The sequence below is a fragment of the Fistularia commersonii genome, chromosome 9 (genome assembly GCF_037954325.1).
Source record: "Fistularia commersonii isolate RoL2024-O1a breed Wild chromosome 9, RoL_Fcom_v1.0, whole genome shotgun sequence".
Classification (NCBI taxonomy): Eukaryota; Metazoa; Chordata; class Actinopteri; order Syngnathiformes; family Fistulariidae; genus Fistularia; species Fistularia commersonii.
This window is the reverse complement of record NC_141292.1, coordinates 18,068,985-18,091,992: the sequence shown is the minus strand read 5'-3', so window position 1 is coordinate 18,091,992 and position 23,008 is coordinate 18,068,985. Positions and strand designations below refer to the sequence as shown.

Below are 23,008 nucleotides of genomic sequence, written 5' to 3'. Positions count from 1 at the left end.
GTGTCGTGAGGCTGCTAGCCGGCTCTTTGCACAGGAAGTGAACCGGAAGCAGAAGACTGACCGGAAGCCGGAAGTGGATTTTTTTTTAGCCCCGCCTCCTTAGCTGCACACGCGCGCCGGCATTTCGGTCGTGGTTTGTTTGTTTTTATTCCAGAACTGTCCCGAACACATAACCCGAAAATGAACGGTGAGTCAAATCCGCCCGAGAAAAGCAATAGTTTTCGCCGTAGAAGAATTCCGGCTACGCCCCTGATAACAACAGTGCCTAATCGAAATTAACACTGACCGGAAGATAATGATATATGTACACAACTTTTCACCACACTGTTCAATAATATGGAAAAATGGATATGTGCAGCATCGCAACAAATCTCAATTTTCAGGGAAGGGTTTGAGAAATGTTTATGGTTAATAATTGACTTGATGACGGTAGTCTTTTGGACCATGTACAATTCTGTACTAAACATAGCTAATAGCTACCTAGCTGTACTAAACATAGCTAATAGCTACCTAGCTGTACTAAACATAGCTAATAGCTACCTAGCTGTACTAATCATAGCTAACCCTTCACTATGAAGTTACATAACGTATTACCCCGACAATTTGTGTTCCTTACCGAAAATATTATGACGCATCAAACCATGCAATCACAATAGGGACCATGGAATTTCAATTCTGGACAGGAAATGCTGCAATTCTTTTATTAGAAAATGTTGTTCGTTGAATATATTTCCTGGACGTCAAAACAAAAATAATAGTTTTAATAAATTTGATAAGGAATCGATTGCCACACTGAGAACGAGGTATCTCACTCTCCGAAAAAAGAGACTCACTTCAATATTATGAATAACATCTACCCATCTAAGGAATTACTGAGGTTACCCTTTGATATTGAAGATAATATTTGTGCATTTTGTGAAGGCAATATCGAAACCACAGACCATATATTTTTCTCATGTGAATGAGTACAAAGCTTTTGGGCTAAAACTCAAAAATGGATTAAAGACAAATTTCCATCAACACCAATTTCTTTCTCAAGAGATGATGTAACATTTGGTTTACTTTTAGGACACAAAAGAGATGAACTCTGTTGCCATACACAAAAACAGAATGCAAAAAATGTTCCTCCAGTTTCACCTTTTTTAAAAACAATTTTGAATTATAAATTAGAATGGAAAAATTCAAAAAAGAAAAAAAATCAGTTTTATGAATGATATTCCTTTAGATCCATTGAGCTAAATACATATTGTATCCCCCTGGCCAGTTTTGTTTTTATTTCTAAAATTATACATTTCTCACAGGCCTTTAATCTTGTTTACTCTTACAGTTAATTGATTGTATACTAAATAACTGTCCTTATGTTTCCTCTTGCCTGTTAATGTCAATGAGGTGCGATTGAATTTTGCCATGTTTATTAATACTTTATAAGTTCAATAAAGATTAAAAAAAGAAACACTGACCGGAAGTGGGTCTCCTCTAGAACCCTCTACTTCTTCCCAGCGGGACTTTTTGTCCACAAGCCGTCCATTCTATCCGAGAAAACGCCACATATCGGTTACTTTCAACAGATATCTTCTCATTTTGGGCTTCTTCCTCCAAGGTCTCCAAAGTGAATCCACCTCCTCCACATGACCCTCTCCTCTGTATCCTCTTCAATTTCACACCAACTACCTTCATATCCTCTCTCACTATGTCCATAAATCTTCTCGTTAGTCTTCCTCTAGACCTCCTGCCTGGCAGTTCCTTCTACCAATATATCCACCATCCCTCCTCTGTACATGACGCACCCATCTCAATCTGCCTTCTCTAACTTAATCTCCAAAACATCTAGCACGTGCTGGCGTTCTGATGGAATCATTCTTGATCCTCTCCATCCTCATCACTCCCAAAGAGAACCTCAACATCTTCATCTCTGAGACCTCCAGCTCTGTTTCCTGTCTTCTCAATGCCACCATTTCTAGACAGTACACCATCAATGGTCTCACCCCAGACTTGTACACCTTTCCTTTTATACCTCTGACACTTTTCCCCACCCGTTCCAACCTGCTTGAACCTGTTTCTTCACCTCTTTTCCACTCTCCATTGCTGTGGACTGTTGGCCCTGAGTACTTAAAATCCTCCAACTTCTTCATCTCGACTCCCTGTAGTCTCACCGTTCCACTTGGGTCCCCCCTCATTCACACACATATATTTTGTCTTTTTGGACTAAGCTTAATTTCTCTCCTTTTCAGGGCATACCACCACCCCTCTAAATGTTCCTCCACCTGTTCCCTGCTCTCACTACAGATCACAAAATTAATGGTCCATGGACATTCCTGTCTAACCCTACCTGTTAGCCTGTCCATCACCACTGCAAACAAACAGGGACCCAGAGCTGATCCCTGATGTAGTTGCACCTCCAAATTGACCTTCAGAATCAGAATAATTTGTCAGAACAATTTTTCCCCAAGAGGCAATTAGGGAGGCACATGTGGTAGCAGCATCAAAATAGTGAAAATCAGGAATGAAATAAAAACAATTTTAAAAAAGCCAGAAGAATAAAAAAAAGATATATATATGTGTATGTAAATTGTAAAAAGTACTGTACAATTTCTGTTATACTTACAGCACACCTCACCATGTCTCACATCTTGCATACATGTCCTGCACCAGTCTAACATACTTCTCTGCCACTCCAGATTTCCTCATACAGTGCCATAGTTCCTCTCTTAGCACCCTGTCATATGCTTTTTCTAGGTCTACAAGGGCACAGTTGGCTCCCTCTGTACTTCTCTAACAGCATTCCTAAAGCAAATACAGGATCTGTAGTACTCTTAGGAATCGATTTCCAGTACTCCAAATTAGAAGACCCATGTGCTGACTTGATGAGTCCCCACCTGGAAAAGACCAGCCAGACCTCCTGGGATATGGAGAAGAGTAATCTTTAAGATGTTTACATACAGGTTCTATTGGAAGTATCTGAGATGTTCTAGTCTCCCAACAGACGCACTGCTTCAGGCGCCGCTTCCCAACCAGCTGGTCGGCATCCTAGGTGTGGAGGTGAGCCCCTGTAACATTTAGCAACATCTAGCCACACATGTTCTGAAAATGTATTGACCTCACAACATGGCCACCAGCCTCTCTCCACCGCCAAGCGCGCCTCCTTCACCAGCTCTTTCCTGCGGCGCAGCGTCCAGCCCTCTGACCGGCACCAGCTGGATGAGCTCCTGGCCCGCAAGGCGGTGGTAATGGACTACCACCAGCCCAAGATGGAGAAGAAGAAGGTGGGGAGGAGGGCTGCTGGGCTAAGCGCCAAGGAGAGGAGACTCCACAGGGTGTTTGACCTTCAGGAGCAGCATCAGAGGTCTGGATCAAGAGGTGACGCCAAGGTTCTCCTGGATGTTGCGAACGGTTGTTTGTAGGTTGGTGACCAACATGAGTACAGCGCCTGAAGGATGGCCGGAGGTGGAACCTCCAGACAAACTTCCTGAGACAACCTCCTCTAAACCTTCAGACAACTTTCCAACCTTCAGACAACCTTCTTCCAACCTTCAGACTAGCTCCGCACAACCTTCATACAACCTCCTCACTGTTTTTAGACAACTTTCAGATGCTCTACAACCTCCTCAAAATCTCCTCACAACATTCAGGCTACCTCTTCACAACTTTCAGGCTACCTCTTCACAACCTTCAGGCTACCTCTTCACTACTTTCAGGCTACCTCTTCACAACCTTCAGGCTACCTCTTTACAACCTTTAGGCTACCTCTTCACAACCTTCGGGCTACCTCTTCACAAGCTTAGGGCCACCTCTTTACAACCTTTAGGCTACCTCCTCACAACCTTCAGTCTACCCACTCACAGCCTTCAGGCTACCTCCTCACAACCTTCATTGTCCTCACAACCTTAAGACAACTTTCAGACTACCTTCCAACTTCTTCACAACCTTTAGACAACTTTATTTGAAATCACTGTTTCTCTGATGTTCCTTGGGTCTGGACTGGTCTCAATCAGGTAAAGGCAGCTTTTTTTATTTATCTTCTGTTGAATCTAGATGGAACTTAAGGCTACAGTGGTACTTCTTCACCTCTCCTGGTTCATCTGAAGAACATGGCCATCTGGGTCTTCCCCTTTTAATCTCTGGGCGGGTGCTGATACATTTGGTCTTTTTTTGTACAGTGCCTCATTTTTGATCTTGTTTGGCCAGAAGATCTAACAGAAGTTTCTCAGCCAGGTTGTTGTGAGATGCAATGACTCTCTGAAAATCTCACCACACACCACTCCAACATCCAGACCCCAAACACGGTCCTTACAGTGCTATTGTAGATCGTCACTATGGTTCTGAATGAGTCCTTTTGGACTTCCAAATGATGACTGACAATGAAGGACTTCTTTGGAAATCTTGGCCCCAGTATTCAGTATTGTTCAGGTGTTGCCAGCTGATCTTTAGATCCAGTTTTGATAGCTGAACCTGCTGTGTGTGCAGATACAAGCTGTTCCTTCCTCTCCATCACCTGTGGAAGCAGTATGTCCACCAGCTCTGCTCCGGCCTGAGGCCCAGCAGGTGAGTCGCTTTTGCTTGTCTCCTCACTTTCTGCCGTCACCCATCCGCTCTGAACTTTACCCGCTGTTCCCATAGCAACCCCCAGTCAGTGCAGCAGAAGCTACTGAAGGCAGATCTCCACGGAGCGGAGATCACAGGTGAGCGTGGACACGCAAACACACTTTCCGATTTGAAACTACAGCTCCCTATCTTTGGGCATGATCCACGACCAGCACCTGACCCGTTGATACCCCTCTGCTCGCAGTGGTTCGGTCCAGATGTCCCTCCTACGTGGGCATTAGGGGGATCGTAATCCAGGAGCTGAAGCATGTCTTCAAGGTGATCACCAAGGACGACAAGGTCAAAGGTCAGGAGCCTGCACTCTCTCAGTCCCTCTCTCTCGTTCACACACACCCTGGAGACACCAAGGTAGGCTTTACCCTAGAGATTGTCCACCAGAAGGACCTGTTGCTCTTCAGTGATTCTTCTCAGCACCGGAAGCGGTCCTGCTTCATTCAGCCCTTCAGAGTTAGATGTTCTTGAATGGCAGGGCGTGGAGGTGTTCCAAGGGCAGTGAAGTTACATGTTTTTTCCCGGTACCGCAGTGCTACCCAAGAGGAGCAGCGTGTTCTCCGTGGAGACGGGCAGCTTCGTGTCATACATCTACGGCAGCCGCTTCCAGCAGCGGGCCGCAGAGCGCTCGGCCAAGAAATTCAAGGTCCATGGAACCATCGACCTTTGACTCCCCCCACGCCCCACCCAGCTGGATGCCGTGAGGAACTTCTCCCCGCCAAACAGGCAAGAAGGAAACATGGACTGAAGGTGCTTTTATTATGAAAGCGTCTTCACAATGACGTTCATTTTGATTGTCGGGTGGAAGGAGGCGTTTAAGTTGGTCCAATGTCTCCATTTTGTTTTTTGACACCCCCCATTCCAAAATGCAGTATTACAGGGGCACACACACTTTTTCTAGCATGTGAGCCATTTATTAAATGATCTACGTACCATAAAAATTCAAAACAGATATTTATTGATACATATATTGAGAATTCTTTGTGTACAATAAATGTTGGCATACCTTACATAACTGCATGAACCCATGTCGCATAATACAACTCATTTTTTGTCATGACCTTACTCTGATTACTTTCAGTGAATGGAATCAGCCAGGGATGTATAGTCCGGACAGTAGCTACTGATAGCCTGTCTGAAGCACACTTCCAAATCATCATCAGTCATAGTAGAACAATATTTGGACTTCATGATCTTCATGTGGGAATATTGTGACTCACATAAACAAGTAGAGATACTTTGTTGATGATTTACAGAAGTTTAACGTGCTAGTGGTGGGCTATCAGGGCCTGCAAGGCCTTCTCTGCTGGCCTACAAAAAAATCTGAATCACAGACTGATTTTTTTTACTATATTTTTGTCCATGAGTACCAATTAAAAAATTCCAAATTATAGCTATCAGCCTCCTTTCATAGCTTTCTCCCTGGATGTGCCGCTTCCGGACATGTATTTTCATTTTAGATAATTTTTATTTGTTGCCAGGCAGGGTTAAAGTCAGATAAATCTTTCCGAATGTTTTTGCGTGACGAAACCGCTCTGCTTGATTGACTCTCACTTTTTTTCACACCTCCGCCACTTTTTGTAATTCTGCCCCTAAAGGACCCCCAAAAATGGCACAGTTACCGAGTTACCAAAAACAGTTACCGAGGGGTGGATTGATAAATGGAGCGCTACTGAAGGCCCGGGTGTATTGCATAGCCCGCCACTGCCATGCGCACATCATCATCCAACAGAGGAACTAGTTCTGCTGGTAAAGTCTTGGCAAAAAGAGCCTCACAGTGTAAAAAAAAACATGCGTAACCATCACATCCGTGCAGTGAATAGTTTTCCCATTACAGTCTCTCTTTTAATCTGCTTACAAAGCCTTTGTTGGGTTCAACCACGTGCAGTTTTCTGAATATTCTGATGTGACCTGGAAATTTTTCTCAACTTATTGGCGATGTCTTGCACAATAAGAAGTTCTTTCTAAAAGTTTCTCCATCCTTAAAAACTGACATTGGCATGTTGAGCCAATGTCCACTGTCCGTAGACTCATCAAGCTGTAACGCAATTTTCTTACTGATCTTTTTCAAAACCACAATTTCAATGTCGTCAGCGCGTTATCCGAGACGGGGACTTCTTCTTTTGTTTCAGGTGGCATTCAAAAATACCACGCATACCAGGAGCGCTCCAAAAATAAAGATCATTTATTCCAGCTTGACATTTTGAGCAAAACATCTTCCTCGGATGCTTACTAAAAATGTGTGTTAAACATATTATTGTGGCACAACTTTTAAAGAGGTCATGATTGATTCCTTCCCTTTTTTTTTTTTGCACCTCTTGTTAGATTTACAATGTCATTTTTAACATTATTTTCAACTTGTTTCGAGAAAACATACCTTTATGTACAGAAAGTTAACATAATTGAACCGATGGTTTGAGCATTCAATATAAAATGTGTATATACACTATATATAAGCATCTTTGTGTACCTTGAAGAGCGCTGTACAAATTGTATGTATTATTATTGTATTATTATATACATATATGTACTATATACAAGGCAGAAAGAACTGGACAAACAGAACAGACAGAAAAGTGGCAAGATCAACCCGAACGGACAACAATTCCTGTCCAACCTCATCTACCTGGATACAGAACAACTCTGTTTATCCAATATATTCATATATAACAATCAAAAAGCCGTATAAAGACTATGACTAAAATACCTTCTCTGCACGTATACACATACATACAAATATTAAAGAAATGTTTCTAAAATGAAGTTGGTTTTCACTTCTTTCGGGTTCTGAAGGGCATTTATTGCTCTATGGATACATTTCTGGTAGAAAGACAGGGAAGTTTGGTTTTTCTTTCATGAATGTGAAATTTTCCTTAGAGTAGAACAAATTATTCAAAAAAAATGAAGTCCGTTTCCTTGATTGGGTCTTCATTGTCAAGAAAAATGTCTTATCTTGCAGCTACAGTGAGAATTCAGTTTACTCTTGATAACGGCTTGCGCATTTAACCAAAATATTTGTGAGTACAAGCAATATTGAAGTAAATATACAAGCCACAATGCTACTGTCACATGCATGCGACACAAATTCTCTTGACTCAAAGTAATCAAACATTATATTTAATTACTTAATAATTAATTCATTTTTCAATTGTTTTCAGACCATTTAGGTAAAATTGGGTACTTTCGCACGGCACACCTAACGATCTAGTTTTGTTAAAAAAAACTCCCCCTTTATTTAATTCAGTGGAATGCATTCGAAGCCGTGGCACGTTCCCGCACCTGTTGTCAAATCTTGATTTTTGAGAAAGAAAAAAAAAGTGGTAAAACCCCTGATTACACTTGTTTCACTGGTACAACCTGTTCTCCAGAGTTCTTGCTCAAACTGCAGTTACATTTCCTGCCACCGCCGGCGGCAGTAAGTTGCATCTCGCCCTGCTGTGGAACCCGGTGGAACCCATCAAGCCTCACCTTGGAGTGCTAATACACACTGTACTACTACAGGTATTATAGTACTTGTGGTATTCAGCACGATTGTGTATTCAACCAGTACTGTGTACAGCATAGATTGGGAGCAGGGGTCTGCAACCTTTAAGAAAGTGAGAGCTACTTTTTGGGTACCAACAACTTCTGCCCCTGCATGCTGCTTACCAGCATGTGGTACTCTGGAACTCTGAGCAAGTGTTGCAGATGTGGATCAGTGAGGCCAGTATTCATACTTAGTGCCCAGTACTATGTACAGCATAAATCCTGAGTATAGTACCCAGTACTATGTACAGTATAAATCCTGAGTATAAGTACAAGTCCATCTCGTAGTCCCTAATTGTATACTAGCACAAGCATACCCTCAGGTGGCATATGTGTTGCAGATGTGCATCACTGAGCCTTGTATTCATACTTAGTACCCAGTACTATGTACAGCATAAATCCTGAGCATAAGTACATCTCGGAGTCTCTAGTTGTAGACTAGCACAAGCATACCCTCAGGTACCACTGTATGCCAGTGTGCGAGTACATGCACGGGCGGCATTAAAACTTCTAATATACACCACTGATGTATTCCCTGTTTTCATACTTTGTACACAGTACTATGTGTAGTATAGATTGACAATATAAGTACACATATAGAGATGTTCTGTAGTATTTCACCACCGCCCACTTCTACATCTCTAATAGTACTAATAATACCCCAGTCAAGGTGCAAGTGTACAAGAGGGAACGGTGCAGTGCTGACAGAGGTATAAATTCATGTTTACTAACAGTACACGTGCACAACGAGTAGTTTCCTGTCTGAAGCCCTGCCTACCTCCTGCCGGACCTGTTCTGTAGAAGGAAGTAAATCATAACGCCATTGGCGAATTATCAGTAAGCTCCACCCCCTCAGTGGTGGCGAGAAAAACCGGTTCCTTGGAAATTTCACAACCCCCCGGGGTGAAGCCATAAAGCAGCCCTGGCCCGCCAGCACACACACACAGACACACACACACAACGGAGACAACGATGGCCAACTCGGCGATGGTGGCATTGAACCGCAAGCGCATCCAGGCGGTGGAGGCATCCTTTGGACCGGCGGGACAGCAACTCCTGCAGGCAGGCCGCGTCCTGGTAGGGGAGGGGCAGCTCACCAAGCTGGGCCGCCACGGGCCGCGGCTCAAGGTCTTCTTCCTGTTCAGCGACCTGCTGGTGTACGGGACCGCCATCGTCTCAAGGCGCCTCATCGTCCACCAGAGGATCGTCGCCCTTGGTGAGTGGCTGAAAAGCTCGCTTTGTAACTGTGTAATTACTGCTTAATAATTGTGTAATAACAGTGTAATTGTTAAATGACTGCAACTAAACTAAACAAAGGCATAATAATGTATTACTATAGTAATTACAGTGTCGTTATGATAGTGCAAGTCATAATAGTGTAATAACTGAATAACCCATCATGACTAGCAATTATAGTGTAGTAACTAAGCAACAAAAGTATAATCAAATACATATACAACAGGTCATAATAGCAAAGTAACCATATAACTAGAAATAGCAGTGTAATAACGAACTAGTAATTGACTTGCAATTATTGAAATAAATAAGTAAAAAATCTGTAATTATTGAGTAATAAGTGGATTAATTCATTAGCGATTGTGTCGAAACTATAAAACTAGTATTAATAGCAAAGTAACTATATAACTGTTATATATAACCATATAGTGTAATAACTGTGTAACTAGTAATGACTTGTAAATATAGTGTGATACCAAGTAATAAAAGTAATAACTGACTAATAGTAGTAACTAAATAATAGTGTAGTAACTGTAGAGTAATAATTGTGTAATTACTAAGACTAACAACCGTGTAATGGCTGTTAGTAACTAATTATAACTGTACATTATATATTATTTGTGTATCTAATAACAAATGACAGTATATGTAGTGATAACTGTGAAACATGCAATGTCATAACAGTGTCATAACTAAGTTATGATAATGTAATAAGTTATACTGTAGTTATATTTTAATAACTAAGTATGAACAGTATAATAACACTAAGTTACAGAGCATAACCACTGATTTCTGTCAAAAATCGGTGTAATAACTAGAAATCATATTTCAATATCCAACAGCTTATTAATAACTGAGTAACAAATGTATAACAAATAATAAATGTAATAAAACCTCTGTTTGACAACTAAATTAATAATAACAGTGGAATGACTATACATTTTTTAAGTAATAACTTTAACTAGGTAATAATAGGTAATTAGTTAATTAGTTATTAGTTAGGTAATTAGTAATTAGTTAGGTAATTAGCAGCGTTACTGTAATTATCATTATAACCAAGTAGTAACAGTGTGAAAAAATATGTCTTGTATAAGTAATATATATGCTATAATAATAATACTAATAATATAATATATCATGATCGTACTACAAGTAATAGTCTGGAGTGGCAGAGAAGTATGTTAGACTGGTGCAGGACATGTATGCTCGCTGTGAGACAGGGATGCTGTGTGCAGTAGGGGTAACAGAGAAGTTCAAGGATGGAGTTGGGGCTCCATCAGGGATCAGCTCTTAGCCCCTTCTTGATTGCAGTATTTGTTAGGCGTGGCCGAGAAGTATGTTAGACTAGTGCAGGACATGTATGCTCGCTGTGAGACAGGGGTGCTGTGTGCGGTAGGGGTAACAGAGAAGTTCAAGGATGGAGTTGGGGCTCCATCAGGGATCAGCTTAGCCCCTTCTTGATTGCAGTATTTGTTAGGAGTGGCCGAGAAGTATGTTAGACTGGTGCAGGACATGTATGCTCGCTGTGAGACAGGGGTGCTGTGTGCGGTAGGGGTAACAGAGAAGTTCAAGGATGGAGTTGGGGCTCCATCAGGGATAAGCTCTTAGCCCCTTCTTGATTGTAGTATTTGTTAGGAGTGGCCGAGAAGTATGTTAGACTGGTGCAGGACATGCAAAGGCCTAAGGGCTTCCCCGAGCCACCAAAGTCACCACCGTGTCGTCTCGTGTTTGTTTCCAGAGGACCTTCACATGGAGGACCTGGAGGACGGCGTCTCCATGACCAACCAGTGGCTCATCCAGACGCCGCGCAAGTCCTTCTGCGTGTCGGCGTCCTCAGGCGAGGAGAAGCACGCTTGGATGAACCACATCCGCGTCTGCCAGGCGGCGCTCGCCGGCACGCTGCGTGGCTCAGGCTTTGCGCCAACCTGGATCCCCGACCGGGTGTCGGCGGTGTGCATGCGCTGCTTCCGGAAGTTCTCCGCTGCTCACCGGCGGCATCACTGCAGGAAGTGTGGCTTCGTGGTGTGCGGCGGCTGCTCGCGCCGCCGTGCACTAATCCCGCGTATCCACCCCACCAAGGGGCAGCGCGTGTGCACTAGCTGCCACCGCCACGGGGAGCTAGCCGTGGAGACAGAGGAGGAGGAGCTCGGCCAACAGATGGACAACTTGTCAACCTATGTCTACCCGGACCCGCACACCTTCCCGCTGGAAAGCCACTAGACGTTGGTGGAGAGGACAGCTATGTAATTACTAATGCAATTATTTGCATTGATAATTACTGTGTAATAACGCACTAAGTAATGTGACTTTCACTGCAATACTGTGTTAGTGTAAATTACATTGTAATTACACTGTTATAACATTAAGGTACGCTTTATTACACTGTTATTACATAGTAATAACAGTGTAATAAAGCGTACCTTATTACATAGTAATAACAGTGCAATAAATGTGATTTACACTGTAATTACGTTTAACTACTTTGTAAAAGCTGAATAACAATATATAGTGTGTAATGACAATTGTTAATTGTGTAATAATGTTAACTACACTGTCATATTCAATTAACTGGTAGTGTAAATAACACAACTTTTATTGCGTTGTTACATTTTAAATATAGTGTAATTGTACGGTAATTACTGTGTAATAGTGTAAAGCCCTCAGCAATTACTATGATATAATTTGAATATTCCTGTGATTACTGTGTAATTACATACTATAGATGAAAGTGTATAAATACGCTAAAAGAAATGTAAATTTAACAGTAATGACATTTGTGAAAACCTCAAATGAGTATGTATATAAATGAATTATATGTATAGATATATGTATATAAATGAATTATATGATAATAATGGTGTAATTACTGTGTAATTAGGTAAAATTGCCCCGTAATTACTGAGTAAATCCAATGTAATAATGTAACATAAAATAATTATAAATTACGTAAATAACAGTAATTGTAGTGTAATTACACAGTAGCTACTGTGTTATAACACAAATAACTGCAAGTTATCATGTAATGGTAAATTACTGTGTAGTCACATAGCAATTGAAGTGTAATTACACCATAATTACTATGTAATAATGTAATTATATTCAATGTATCTTTTAAAACATCCAAGTTCATGTTTTGAACCTCAAACGATCAATAAAATTATCAAACAGTTATTACGAGTGAAGTATTTCTAGTACTATTGCATGTAGTATTTTTACATATAAGACTGGTCATACAGTACAGGTACTCGTGTGCTTATTTATATACTGTAAGAGGCAGACTACTTCAAAGAGGGTGGACACCAAACGTTAGTTAGTTAGCTTAGCATGATTAGCCTGTGCCTGTGGTAATGTTGGTGGTTATTGATGTACCTTCTTGTAGTTTTTGTACCTTTTTGAGCTCCTTTGGTCGTAGTTGTACCTCTTGTAGTTGTCTGTGCGTTTGTTGTACTTTTTGTAGAAGCAGTGGTTGTTGTACTTGTAGTACATTTGCAGTTTTTGTATTTGCCGCAGTTGTTGCTGATGTAGTTGTACTTTTTGTTCTATTTGTTATACAACAAACTACAACATAAAAACAACAAAAAGTACAACACATCGACAACTGCAAGAAGTGAAACTACAACCACACCAACTATACAAACTACTACAACAACTGAGTGCAAAACAACAAACTACCGCACAATTGCAAAAAATACAGCAAAAAGTAAAACTACAAGTGATGCTATAGTAGTTTGTGTACTTATAGCAATACAGTACGTTTTATAGTTGTATTAGTTTGTTTAGTTGGGGTGGTGGTAGATGTACTTCTTGTAGTTGTTGCTGTATTTATTGTCATTTTTGTGGTTGTTTTCATGAAACCATGTCATAATTTTTGTTTTGTAAATGTAAAAATTGTGACTTTTTGGTCATTTTTGATGTTTTCTTGTAGTTTTTTATGCCAGTTTGTAGTTGTTTTGTACTGTTTGCAGTGTTGTTTCCATAGTTTGCGTCGTAATAGTACGTTTTGTAGTTTGTGGAGTTGTTATACTGGGTGCAGTTTTACCTCTTGTAGTTGCTGCTGTATTTATTGTACTTTTCTTAGTTTTCATTATAGGTGTTGCAGTAATCGCTGTTGTTGTACCGTTTGTAGTTGTACTTTATGTACTTCCTTCTGCATTTGCTGCAGTGTTTGTGTTATTTTGTAGTCATTGTAGTTATTGTCATTCTATCAGTTTGTGTAGTTGATATACATTTTGTAGTTGTGCATTAGTTTTTTGGTACTGTGTGTGTGCGTGTGTGTGTGTGCATGCATGTGTGTGTGCACATTTGTGCATGTTTGTGTACGTGCATGCATGTGTGTTGCTATCGTCAGCACTCAAAACACAAACAAACGATGTCACTCCATTCCGAGTTGCATCACCCATCGCAAGGAACATGCCGGTACCTCGGAAACAGCACTTCCTTTCAATGAGCGGTGGTTTCACTATGTAAGAGGGCAGCACTTCCTGTTTCTGAAGATTCTGCTTCTCTGGACGTTCTCTGGAAGACGGCGATGACACAATCGTCTCGATGTTGAAGGCCTGGGTCCTCCTCATGTTCTTCCCATGTTCTTCTGCCTGGGTTCTCTTCAGGTTCTCTGTCTTTCTTCCGGTGTCCAAAAGAAGTCCACAAATCTGGTTCTGCCTAGTTTCCACGTTCCCCTTGTTCCAGCCCGCATGTTGCTGAGAACCTGAACTCTAGGACATGTTCTGTCAGTGAAAATCAATTGGGGGGGTTCAGAGTCCAGATCGAGTCTCCGAAAGTGACTCAACCCGACAACTATCCCGGTTCTGTTCTAAGTGCACATATTCGGACAACCTCTTCAGGTTCCACTGTCCCAGTTCCTCTGGGTCCATGTCCTCGGGGGCGGACGTTCCTGCTCGTCTGAGGACCGAGTCCACCTGCTCACTTTGGACTCCAGAATGGGGACGAGTTCTCTCTGGTTGTTCTTGTTCTTGTTCTTGTTTGCGAGGCCGACTGGACTCCAGAAGGTCTACACCAACCACTGGGCCGTCCGGGTTGCAGGTGGACCGGAGCAAGCTGACAAAACCGCAGCAAAGTACGGGTACAGGAACCTGGGCCAGGTAAGACCAGTGCTTACTTTTGCTCTTCAGCTCAGGGAGGCAGATGTTGTCAACATTGGTCGGCGTGGTCTACAGGTACTTCTGAGAGGGCCAAGTAAAGCAAAGTAGAAATACTGAAGTACTGCCATTAGTGAGGCTTCATTCCTTGTTTGTCTGGTTCCAGCAGCTGGTTGAGAGGGTTCCAACAAGGTTCCTTCAAGTCAAGTCAAGAGTTCACACCGTCAGGTACTTGCTTCAAGCAGTAATGTTCCTTGCCATTGCCAACTGGGTTTGGTCTGGTGAAGTCAAGTCTGTGAGGACTCCTGCCCGGGTTGATGAGGTCGGTGAAGAAGCTCCTCACAGCAAGGAGACTCCACTCCCTCAAAGTCGACTCGCCTTCGCCAGAGTCTTCTTTGGCTCCAATGGCGATGAAAAGGGCCCATGGATCGGACTAAAGGATAAAACAGGAAGTGACAAGAAGCGACAAGAAATGGCAGGAGAAGTTGGAAGGGGCCGGAAGTGGCAAGAAGGGATAAGAAAAAGCAAAATGAGGGGGCCCATGGAGTATGAATGAATGAATGACACCCTAGTCTACATTTGTCATTCCTGCTCTCTTGTCGAGGCACAAATCCAGCAGGGTTCTTTATGCCGTGTGGTCAGAGAACCTGCCAAAAACATATGTTCGGCTTAACCTGGATGTCAGTCATCCAACCATTCACCCTTTCATTCACAGCTAGGGACAACTTAGAGTTTCAAATGTACATGTCGAGAACCCAGGAAGGAGAAAATGGAGAGACCACAGAGAGCCCAGGGAACCGTCTGCTCCCTCCCATGCCCCTTTTTAGAAGTTCTAGGTTTATCGACTGGAACATGAGAGAACTCTTCGAGGAACGTTGTGCTTGAGAGGTTCCTCCTTCCTCCAAACTTGGGTTCCACCTCCTCCTGACTCACAGGGTCCTGTCTTTGTCTCTTGGATGTGACCGGTCAGATCGGGAACCTGGAGAACCACTATCACTTCCACCACAGCCGAGTGGTCCGGCGAGCCACCTTCCCTCAGAGGGGCCCCCACAGCTTCTTGCGCTCGGACCCCCAGGTGCCACAAAGGGGTCATATGACCTCATGGACACACACCATGTTGTTGCTGCCTTTTATTTTGAAAGGGTAGAGTTGACACTAGATGTCCTCCTTCAGGTGGAGTGGGCAGATCAACAGCTTGTCAAAGCACGGGTCAAGAGGAAGGTGGGAGCAGAACCCGAGATCCTGGACTTTAACGATCCCGAGTGGCCCAACATGTGGTACCTTGTGAGTACAGTGTGAGCCAACTGACAACTGAGATCTACAATCTGACGTTAATGGAAAATTAAGGCTTAGTATCTGAAGTTAACAAACAATGAAGGATTAGCATCTGAAGCAGTGAGCAATTAAGTCTTAGCATCTGAAGTAAACAAGCAATTACAGGTTAGCATCTGAAGCAAACGGACAATTACAACTTAGCATCTGAAGCCAGAGAGCAATTTAGGCCTAGCATCTGACGTTGTAAACAATTAAGGCTTTGCAAGTATACCTAAAAAACAGTTATGGTCTAGCATCTGAAGCTAAAGAAGTCAGATCAGAGGCCAGACCAGAGCCAGGCATCTAAAACAGGAATCTTCTGAGAGCACCAACAGAACTCGGGGAACATGCAGGTTCTGTTTGGTTCTTTCAAGCACTGCCAGGACCAGAAGCACCCCTGTCGCAAGGAGATGAACATCATGGCGGCCTGGAGGCGGGGCTACACTGGCAAGAACGTGGTGGTCAGCATCCTGGACGATGGTGTGGAACGGAGCCACCCAGACCTGCTCCGTAACTACGTACGTGAAGGTCACTCCTGGCCTGTGGAACCTGGAGGAGGTTCCTTGTTTTCCAACCGTTGCATGGTGTTAGTCTTTGAGTCACTGAGACAGAACTGGCCGCCTGAGGGTTCTGTCCCGTCACATGATCCATTTCACCAGTTGGAGAACTTTTAGAACCTCCAGAGGAGACTAGAAATCAGAACTCAGACATTAGGAGGTTCAAGTTTTCTCCTTTTGTCGAACTCCAACCCAGAAGAATGGATCTAGAAGTCCAGAAGTTCAGAGAAAGAATGTTGAATGTTGTCTCTATGTCACATGGGAATGATTGAGTGAATGGTTGCATGTCTCCATATGTGGCCCTGTGATTGGTCCAGGGTTCATCTTGTCCAAAATGAGGACACAACGATGGCCAGGCAGAGAATTCATACCGAGCTAATGCTAACCATACAATTCCGCAGCTAGCAACTCCCAAGTCCCCCAGTACAGCAACATGCTAAGTTAAGAAACCCTCTACAACTAGCATAGCACAGCATAGCGAAAGGAAGTTCCATCCTCTGACAATGTTGCTTATCTATTCCCCCGCAGGATGGCCTGGCGAGCTATGACATCAATGAGGATGACCCTGACCCAACGCCACGATACAACAGTGCCAATATAAACGTGTGAGCGTTGGCGCCGATGGCATCACGTGACTTCGCTGCCGTCCGCTCTCGAGGTCACGGTTCTTTTGTGTGTTGCCCCCTCGCTGCCAGGCATGGGACCCGCTGCGCTGGCCAGGTGGCAGCGGCAGCAAACAACTCTCAGTGCATCGTTGGAGTGGCTTACAACGCCCGCATCGGAGGTAGGACTCTGGTGGAACCCCCGTCCGAATCATGTTCCATCCACGGTTCTAGTGGGCCGCCATGAGTTCTTGCCTTCCTTTCTCTGCCCCGGCAGGGGTCCGGATGCTGGATGGTGAGGTGACGGACATCGTGGAAGCTAAGGCTCTGGGAGTCCGACCCGACTACATCCAGATCTACAGCGCCAGCTGGGGGCCGAAAGACAACGGCAGGATGGTAGACGGGCCGGGCCCGCTGACCAAGAAGGCCTTTGAGCAAGGCATCAAACAGGTCAATTTTGAAACCTACGTTTGGTTTCCTGGTGTGTCTGTTGTTGGCTCAGAAGAAGACCTTCCGGGTCCACAGATGAGCTGGCCGATGCTATCTTCTTCAGAATGTATTTGATGGTTCTTCTTACAGGGGCGCAATGGCCTGGGCTCTATCTTTGTCTGGGCATCGGGGAATGGCGGACAGTACGGTGACCACTGCTCCTGCGACGGCTACGTCAACAGCATCTACACCATCTCTGTATCCAGCGCCTCCGAGACCGGGAGCAGGCCCTGGTATCTGGAGGCCTGCAGCGCTGTCATGGCTGCCACCTACAGCACCGGTCAGACAACTGAGAGGGGGATTGTAAGTTTTCTGGTTGGAGGGTTAGGAAGGAGGGTCGGTAAGGAAGGAGGGAAGGTACTGTAGATAGGAGGGTAAGCAGGAAGGAGAGTAGGTGCTGTAGGTAATAATAATAATAATAATACATGGGATTTTTATAGCGCTTTTCATGACACTCAAAGACGCTTCACAAGTAAAAAAACAGAAGTCCATAATTGCAGAGTGTGGCGATGAGCGCCAGTCCAGGGACAAGCTGGAGGAGCTTCGCCGGTGTGCAGCTGAGTGTCGTGCTGCTGTGAGGAGGCAAGTGCTGGAGCTGGATGTCGGAGATGGATTTTTGGTGGAGGGAGAGTTGGTGGAGCAGGAGGAGCAAGAAGATTTCGGCCGATGGAAATGCCGTCTTGCTAGGCGCCATCGGGATCCGGAGTTTCGAGAGGCTGGCCGGCTAGCTAGCCAGCTCAGGTCACCGTCGAGATCCAGAATTTCGAGAGGCTAGCCGGCTAGCTAGCCAGCTAGCCAGCCTGCTCAGGTTGCCGTCGGGATCTGGAGTTTTGAGAGGCAAGCTAGCCAACCAGCCTGCTCAGGTCGGCAAGCTAGTTTGGTAGCTTGCTGGAGATTGTCCAGGTGAGCCTTTGTCTTTGGTTTGGTTGATTGGTTGGAGAGCGAAAGGTAGAAATTGGTAGAAAGGTATGGGGTATGGAAGAAAGGGTAGAATGGTTTGTATTTTCGCCGTTTGTGTCATTGGAAAGTGCATCTGAAGCCAGCTGGGGTGGGTCAAAGGGCACCATGGAGTACATGTTGTGCTTGCCACCTTGAGCAGGCGGAGGAAGAGTAAGAACATGGGAGGAATATGGGTGGAGACTGTGTGGCTAAAATGTTAGCACAAAGCTCAAGGGTTCAATTGATGGACATCTTGGTGTCAAGTGTGATTCCCTTGAATGTGTGTGTGTGTTTGTGTGTGTGTATGCCTTACAGTTAATAACTACTAGAGAAGTGGGAGTGCAAACTTTGCCCAGCTGTCTGCACTTGTAGGGCAACAGTATCCCCTGGTGGTCAACTCATGAACCTGGTTCTTCTACACTTGGAACCAAATGACCCCTGATGTGTCCGGGAGAGAATTGGCAACAATAGCTATTTAGCCATAACACGGAGGGCGCTGTGGTTAGAACCTCTGCCTCACAGCCAAAAGGTTCCTGGTTGGATTCCCACAGGGGGGCTTTCAGTGCCCCTCCATAACCTTCGACACTGCAGAAGCAGCGCAGATATGAAATTAGTGAAAATAGCTTTCCAGCTCATTAGTTTTTGCTACCAGATCCATAGGGCTTCTTCAGGATTAGCTTGCTTTCCTTTCAGGGTAAGCTAACTGACAGATGGGTACATCTGACCCTCCAGGTGACCTCCGACCTCCGGCACAGGTGCACCCACAGCCACACCGGCACCTCTGTCTCTGCCCCCATGGTAGCGGGAATCATCGCTCTGGCTCTGGAGGCCAAGTGAGTCACCGTGCGGGTGCGTTAGCGTCTATGTTAGCAGCTACCTTCTACAACGTGGCTGGTTAAAGTAATGCCTCCGATGGTCATCTGGAGAACATTTATGCGGTGGGCGGTGGTTCCATGACACCCACTCGCAGTCGGCACTAGCTTTCAGGACCACACAACAAGGGTGAACAAAGAAGTCCAGGTCCATCGATGACTCTGACCTCCTATAGAACGTCCTGAAGTTCCATTCAGACACTCGAGTTTGGTCTTCAACAATGAAACTAGATGATGTTTTCTGCTCCTCGTCTCATACCCTAATCTGGAGAACTTGGGGGCTGTCTCCATAGCAACATGGACGGCCGCTTCAGGCGTCCTTGAACATGCATCCTAAAGGCTGGTGTCCCACCTCCTCAGCCTGCTGCTCACCTGGAGGGATGTCCAGCATTTGCTAGTTAGGACGTCCAGACCAGCTCACTTGAAGGCAAACGACTGGAAGACCAACGCGGCGGGACACAGAGGCAGGCGGGGCTTCAATACTTAAAGCACAACGCCAAGCTAAGCGTGTGACGTGATGTTGTCACACGCTTTGTCAACAGTGAGTCACCTATACGGCTTTGGCCTGGTGGACGCTGAGGCCCTGGTGATGGAGGCAGCCGGGTGGACCACCGTCCCATCTCAGCACACCTGCAGCCATGAGCCTGACCGCCGCTCCAGGTGAGATGAGCCAATGTCGGGGTATGTCAATTACAGACTTGGGTACCGCACTTGGTTTTGGGACCCCTCTTCTGGCTGATCACATGACCTCGGAGTTTTTGTCTTTTGGTACTGCGAGATTGGTTTGAGATCCTGGGTCCTCGAGGTGCAGCCGTGGAACTGCTCCCACCTGTTAGCAACTTGGCGACTGGTTTTGTTGTTGTTGTTGCAGGGATGTCCCTGTTGGCCAGACCTTGAACAGCAGCCTCACCTCGTCCGGCTGCTCCGAGGAGCCAAAGCGTTGCGTGGATCGTCTGGAGCATGTGGTGGCAAAGGTCCTGATCACCCACCCTCGACGAGGAGACCTGGAGATTAACCTCATATCGCCGTCTGGAACCCGGTCCCAGCTGCTGGCCAACAGGTCAGAGCTCTAGCCTGGTCCGGCTATGTACCCTCAGAAAACCATCAAGGGAACGTGGCCTTTCGAACCGATGTCCAAAGTTGTCACATGACTTGACTCAATACTTGTCATGTGATCGGTCACATACATAACTTGTCAATTGATAAGTCACATGTCCTGTCACATGACATGGTAGGTTGCTGGATTTGTCCCCAGCCGGCTTCCAGAACTGGGAGTTCATGTCCGTCCACTTCTGGGGTGAGAGGTCAGAAGGCACATGGACCCTGGAGGTCAAAGATGTCCCCTCCAAGGACCGCGGCACCACTGTGCACGGTGAGACTCATGTGCACACACACACACACACACACACACACACACAGACGCAAACCCTCTCAGAGAGTGCTTTTATTGTGAAAGCCTAATGGGGTACGGCGGGCGCAGGTCAGCTGAAGGAGTGGACACTTGTCCTTCACGGCACGGCAGATCAGCAGGTGTCAGAGGAGACGCTGGAGGAGGACGTGGAGGAGCCGGAGCACCTGGAGGAGGAGGAAGAACACATGTTCAACGGTGGGTTTCCTAGGCTACTTGAAGAGATCATAGCAGGCAGTGAAAAGCACGGTGTCATCTGCATATGAGGAGAGCGACCACTTCTTCCGCAGTTTTCTCAGGTTGAATTTTAACGCCATTTCCTGGTTGCTTTCTTGGTGCTCGTCTGATGGTGGGGATGTGGCGTGCTCCAAGGGTCATGTCACGGCATGTCGGACTCTGACTTCAGCTTTGGCAGGTCGGCGTCGCATATCGTTATTTAGGGAGACTACATATTTACTATTAATACACATTTATTGGCACATACATACTCTTTGCACATGATGTTGCCCCTCTTGCTAGCTTGTGTGGGAGCACCTGCCCTCCTGGTTACTATGGAGACGATGCATCTCGCCGCTGCAGGCGCTGCCCTGTTGGCTGCAAGAGCTGCCTCCATCCGAACCCTCTGAAGTCCCGCTGTGTGGCCTCCTGCCAGTCGGGCTCCTTTCCCAACGCTGGTGAGCTACGTCCCTGCGCTATGTCTGAAGTCACAGAGGGGCTGGAGCGCAATTGCTGATGTTCTCGCCACTGCAGATCAGAGGCGGTGCGAGAGGTGCCAGGCTACCGCAGGGAGTTGCACCGCATGCTTGGACAATCACATGTATGTTGAAATGCAGCTGCAGAAGCTTCGCTCCTGGCCACTGGTGCCGCCGCTCACCGTATGTCTTTGTCCGCAGGTTGGCGGGAAGGACCTGCGTTCCGAAATGCACAGACGGAACCTTCCTCCACCCGCAGCAGAGGGCATGTCGCCTGTGTCACATGTCCTGTCGCACCTGCTCAGGTCGTCTTCCGCAGTGCTTTCCTTCTTCGGGCCGGTGTTCACATTCTAAATGTTCCTGTCACAGATGCTCTCAAGTGTTGCTCCCAGTACAGTCAGAGTTCTGGGACGGGTTCTGACGCCAACCTCCATTCCAGGACCCGGGAGGCAGAACTGCGTCCAGTGCGGCAACGGTCTGGTCCAGCAGGACGGGATCTGCGCTCCATCCTGTCTGCTGGGGTTCTATCCCAGGGAGGTGGCCGGGTTCCACCACAAAGTCTGCCAGCGGTGGGTCCGAAAATCCTGCACATCCGGGACGGAAAGGGATTAGATAAGATTGCGCAATCCTACCTCAACAGGACTAACGACAACGGAAGAACACTCTCTTTCTTTCGTAGGATAGGGTTGAAGTTGGGACTAGGTGCTCTCTTAGCTTTAGTGCCTCTGGTAGCTTTCATAGATAGTGGCGGGAGTTGAGCCGAGTCGTGTCATGGGTTCCGCTGGTGTCCACAGGTGCGAGGAGAACTGCAACTCCTGCTCTGGCCCGGGGGCGACCTGCACCGTCTGCAAGGAGGGCTTCAGCCTGACCCGAGGAAGGTGTGTCCTCAGCGAGCCCTGTGTTAACGGTGAGTCGCGCCATGCGCAAGCTAGCTATTAGCTTCTTCTGAAGCACATGCAAGAAGGGTGATCAAGAGGGTGTTCTCCTGACAAGGTTCACTCCCTGTTTTTTCCTAATCTCTTCAAATTCTCCCGACTGGCTTCTCCCCAGGTTCTATGTATCCTCTGATAGTACTTGGAAGACGCTAAAGTGTCTGTAGGTGTGAATGAGAGGGTGAACGGTTGAATGATTGACAGCTGACCCGGCCAGGTTAAGCCCCACCCTTCGCCTCAGCGCCAGCTCTGATTGGCCCCTGTCAAGCCCCCGTCCTGTGTGGCGTCTCTGTGATTCAAGTGTTCTGCCTCCGCCCCCCCCCCCCCAGCGGAGGAGATCTTCTGTGAGAATGTGAAGTCCAACCTTCTGTGTGAGAAGAGGCTCTACCGCCAATTCTGCTGCCGCACCTGCCAGCTGAGCCGCCACCGCCGCCGCCGCCGCCATCTTTGGAGTCCACCATCAGGAATGCAGGAACGCAGGAAAACCAGTTGATGTTCTACCGTGCAGAAGCAGATGTTTGACCCCCTCGAACACCTCCACAAGTTCTCAACATGGCTGCTGGGTCCAGAAAGGAACTACCAGTGGCCTACAAGTCCAAATAAAGTACTAGTAGTACTCGTGTACTGCTTTGACGAGTACCGCTTTGACGTGAATCTGCGTACTAAGTGTGCAATACGATTTATAAAAAATAATAATAATATTTAATAATAAAAATAATAATAAAATAAACACGATATAAACAATAAAGCGCG

The 23,008-nt window shown here is 45.7% G+C and overlaps 3 protein-coding genes across 8 annotated transcripts; all 3 read left to right on the top strand.

Moving 5' to 3' along the window:
* The first annotated feature begins 84 nt into the window (after positions 1-84).
* Positions 85-7,356, top strand: pop4 (POP4 homolog, ribonuclease P/MRP subunit). Its single transcript, XM_086152941.1, has 7 exons — positions 85-187; positions 2,984-3,039; positions 3,117-3,343; positions 4,465-4,542; positions 4,618-4,679; positions 4,787-4,888; positions 5,127-7,356. The coding sequence occupies exons 1-7, from the start codon at positions 181-183 to the stop codon at positions 5,261-5,263; spliced, it is 669 nt and encodes a 222-aa protein (XP_086009067.1). The 5' UTR covers positions 85-180; the 3' UTR covers positions 5,264-7,356.
* Positions 7,357-9,041: 1,685 nt separating this feature from the next.
* Positions 9,042-12,522, top strand: plekhf1 (pleckstrin homology and FYVE domain containing 1). The gene is made up of 2 exons (XM_086153140.1): positions 9,042-9,334; positions 11,093-12,522. The coding sequence occupies exons 1-2, from the start codon at positions 9,091-9,093 to the stop codon at positions 11,572-11,574; spliced, it is 726 nt and encodes a 241-aa protein (XP_086009266.1). The 5' UTR covers positions 9,042-9,090; the 3' UTR covers positions 11,575-12,522.
* A 1,624-nt stretch (positions 12,523-14,146) lies between these two features.
* On the top strand, positions 14,147-23,003 carry LOC147231509 (proprotein convertase subtilisin/kexin type 6-like). 6 transcript variants are annotated; one of them, XM_086153134.1, is made up of 21 exons: positions 14,147-14,453; positions 15,421-15,525; positions 15,624-15,734; positions 16,139-16,282; positions 16,850-16,926; positions 17,017-17,105; positions 17,201-17,373; positions 17,503-17,715; positions 19,084-19,184; positions 19,584-19,687; positions 19,766-19,883; positions 20,095-20,283; positions 20,459-20,595; positions 20,704-20,829; positions 21,004-21,046; positions 21,211-21,305; positions 21,382-21,448; positions 21,525-21,628; positions 21,763-21,892; positions 22,118-22,230; positions 22,585-23,003. In XM_086153134.1, exons 1-21 carry the CDS (start codon positions 14,292-14,294, stop codon positions 22,746-22,748), a joined length of 2,565 nt encoding a protein of 854 aa, XP_086009260.1. In that variant the 5' UTR covers positions 14,147-14,291; the 3' UTR covers positions 22,749-23,003. The 6 variants fall into 6 exon arrangements, with proteins under 6 accessions (XP_086009260.1, XP_086009259.1, XP_086009263.1 ...); XM_086153133.1 differs by having other exon boundaries at positions 21,151-21,305; XM_086153137.1 differs by having other exon boundaries at positions 21,151-21,305; positions 22,374-23,003.
* The last annotated feature ends 5 nt before the right edge of the window (positions 23,004-23,008 follow it).

Bases quoted from the DNA above. Each gene is read 5' to 3' on its own strand.
- plekhf1 (XM_086153140.1), top strand. From the start codon at position 9,091: ATGGCCAACTCGGCGATGGTGGCATTGAACCGCAAGCGCATCCAGGCG. The intron at 9,335-11,092 runs GTGAGTGGCTGA...GTTTGTTTCCAG, and splicing joins CCAGAGGATCGTCGCCCTTG to AGGACCTTCACATGGAGGAC.
- LOC147231509 (XM_086153133.1), top strand. From the start codon at position 14,292: ATGGGGACGAGTTCTCTCTGGTTGTTCTTGTTCTTGTTCTTGTTTGCG. The intron at 15,526-15,623 runs GTGCCACAAAGG...GTCCTCCTTCAG, and splicing joins TCTTGCGCTCGGACCCCCAG to GTGGAGTGGGCAGATCAACA. The intron at 22,231-22,584 runs GTGAGTCGCGCC...CCCCCCCCCCAG, and splicing joins CAGCGAGCCCTGTGTTAACG to CGGAGGAGATCTTCTGTGAG.
- pop4 (XM_086152941.1), top strand. The intron at 4,543-4,617 runs GTGAGTCGCTTT...CTGTTCCCATAG, and splicing joins TCCGGCCTGAGGCCCAGCAG to CAACCCCCAGTCAGTGCAGC. The intron at 4,889-5,126 runs GTCAGGAGCCTG...CCGGTACCGCAG, and splicing joins CAAGGACGACAAGGTCAAAG to TGCTACCCAAGAGGAGCAGC.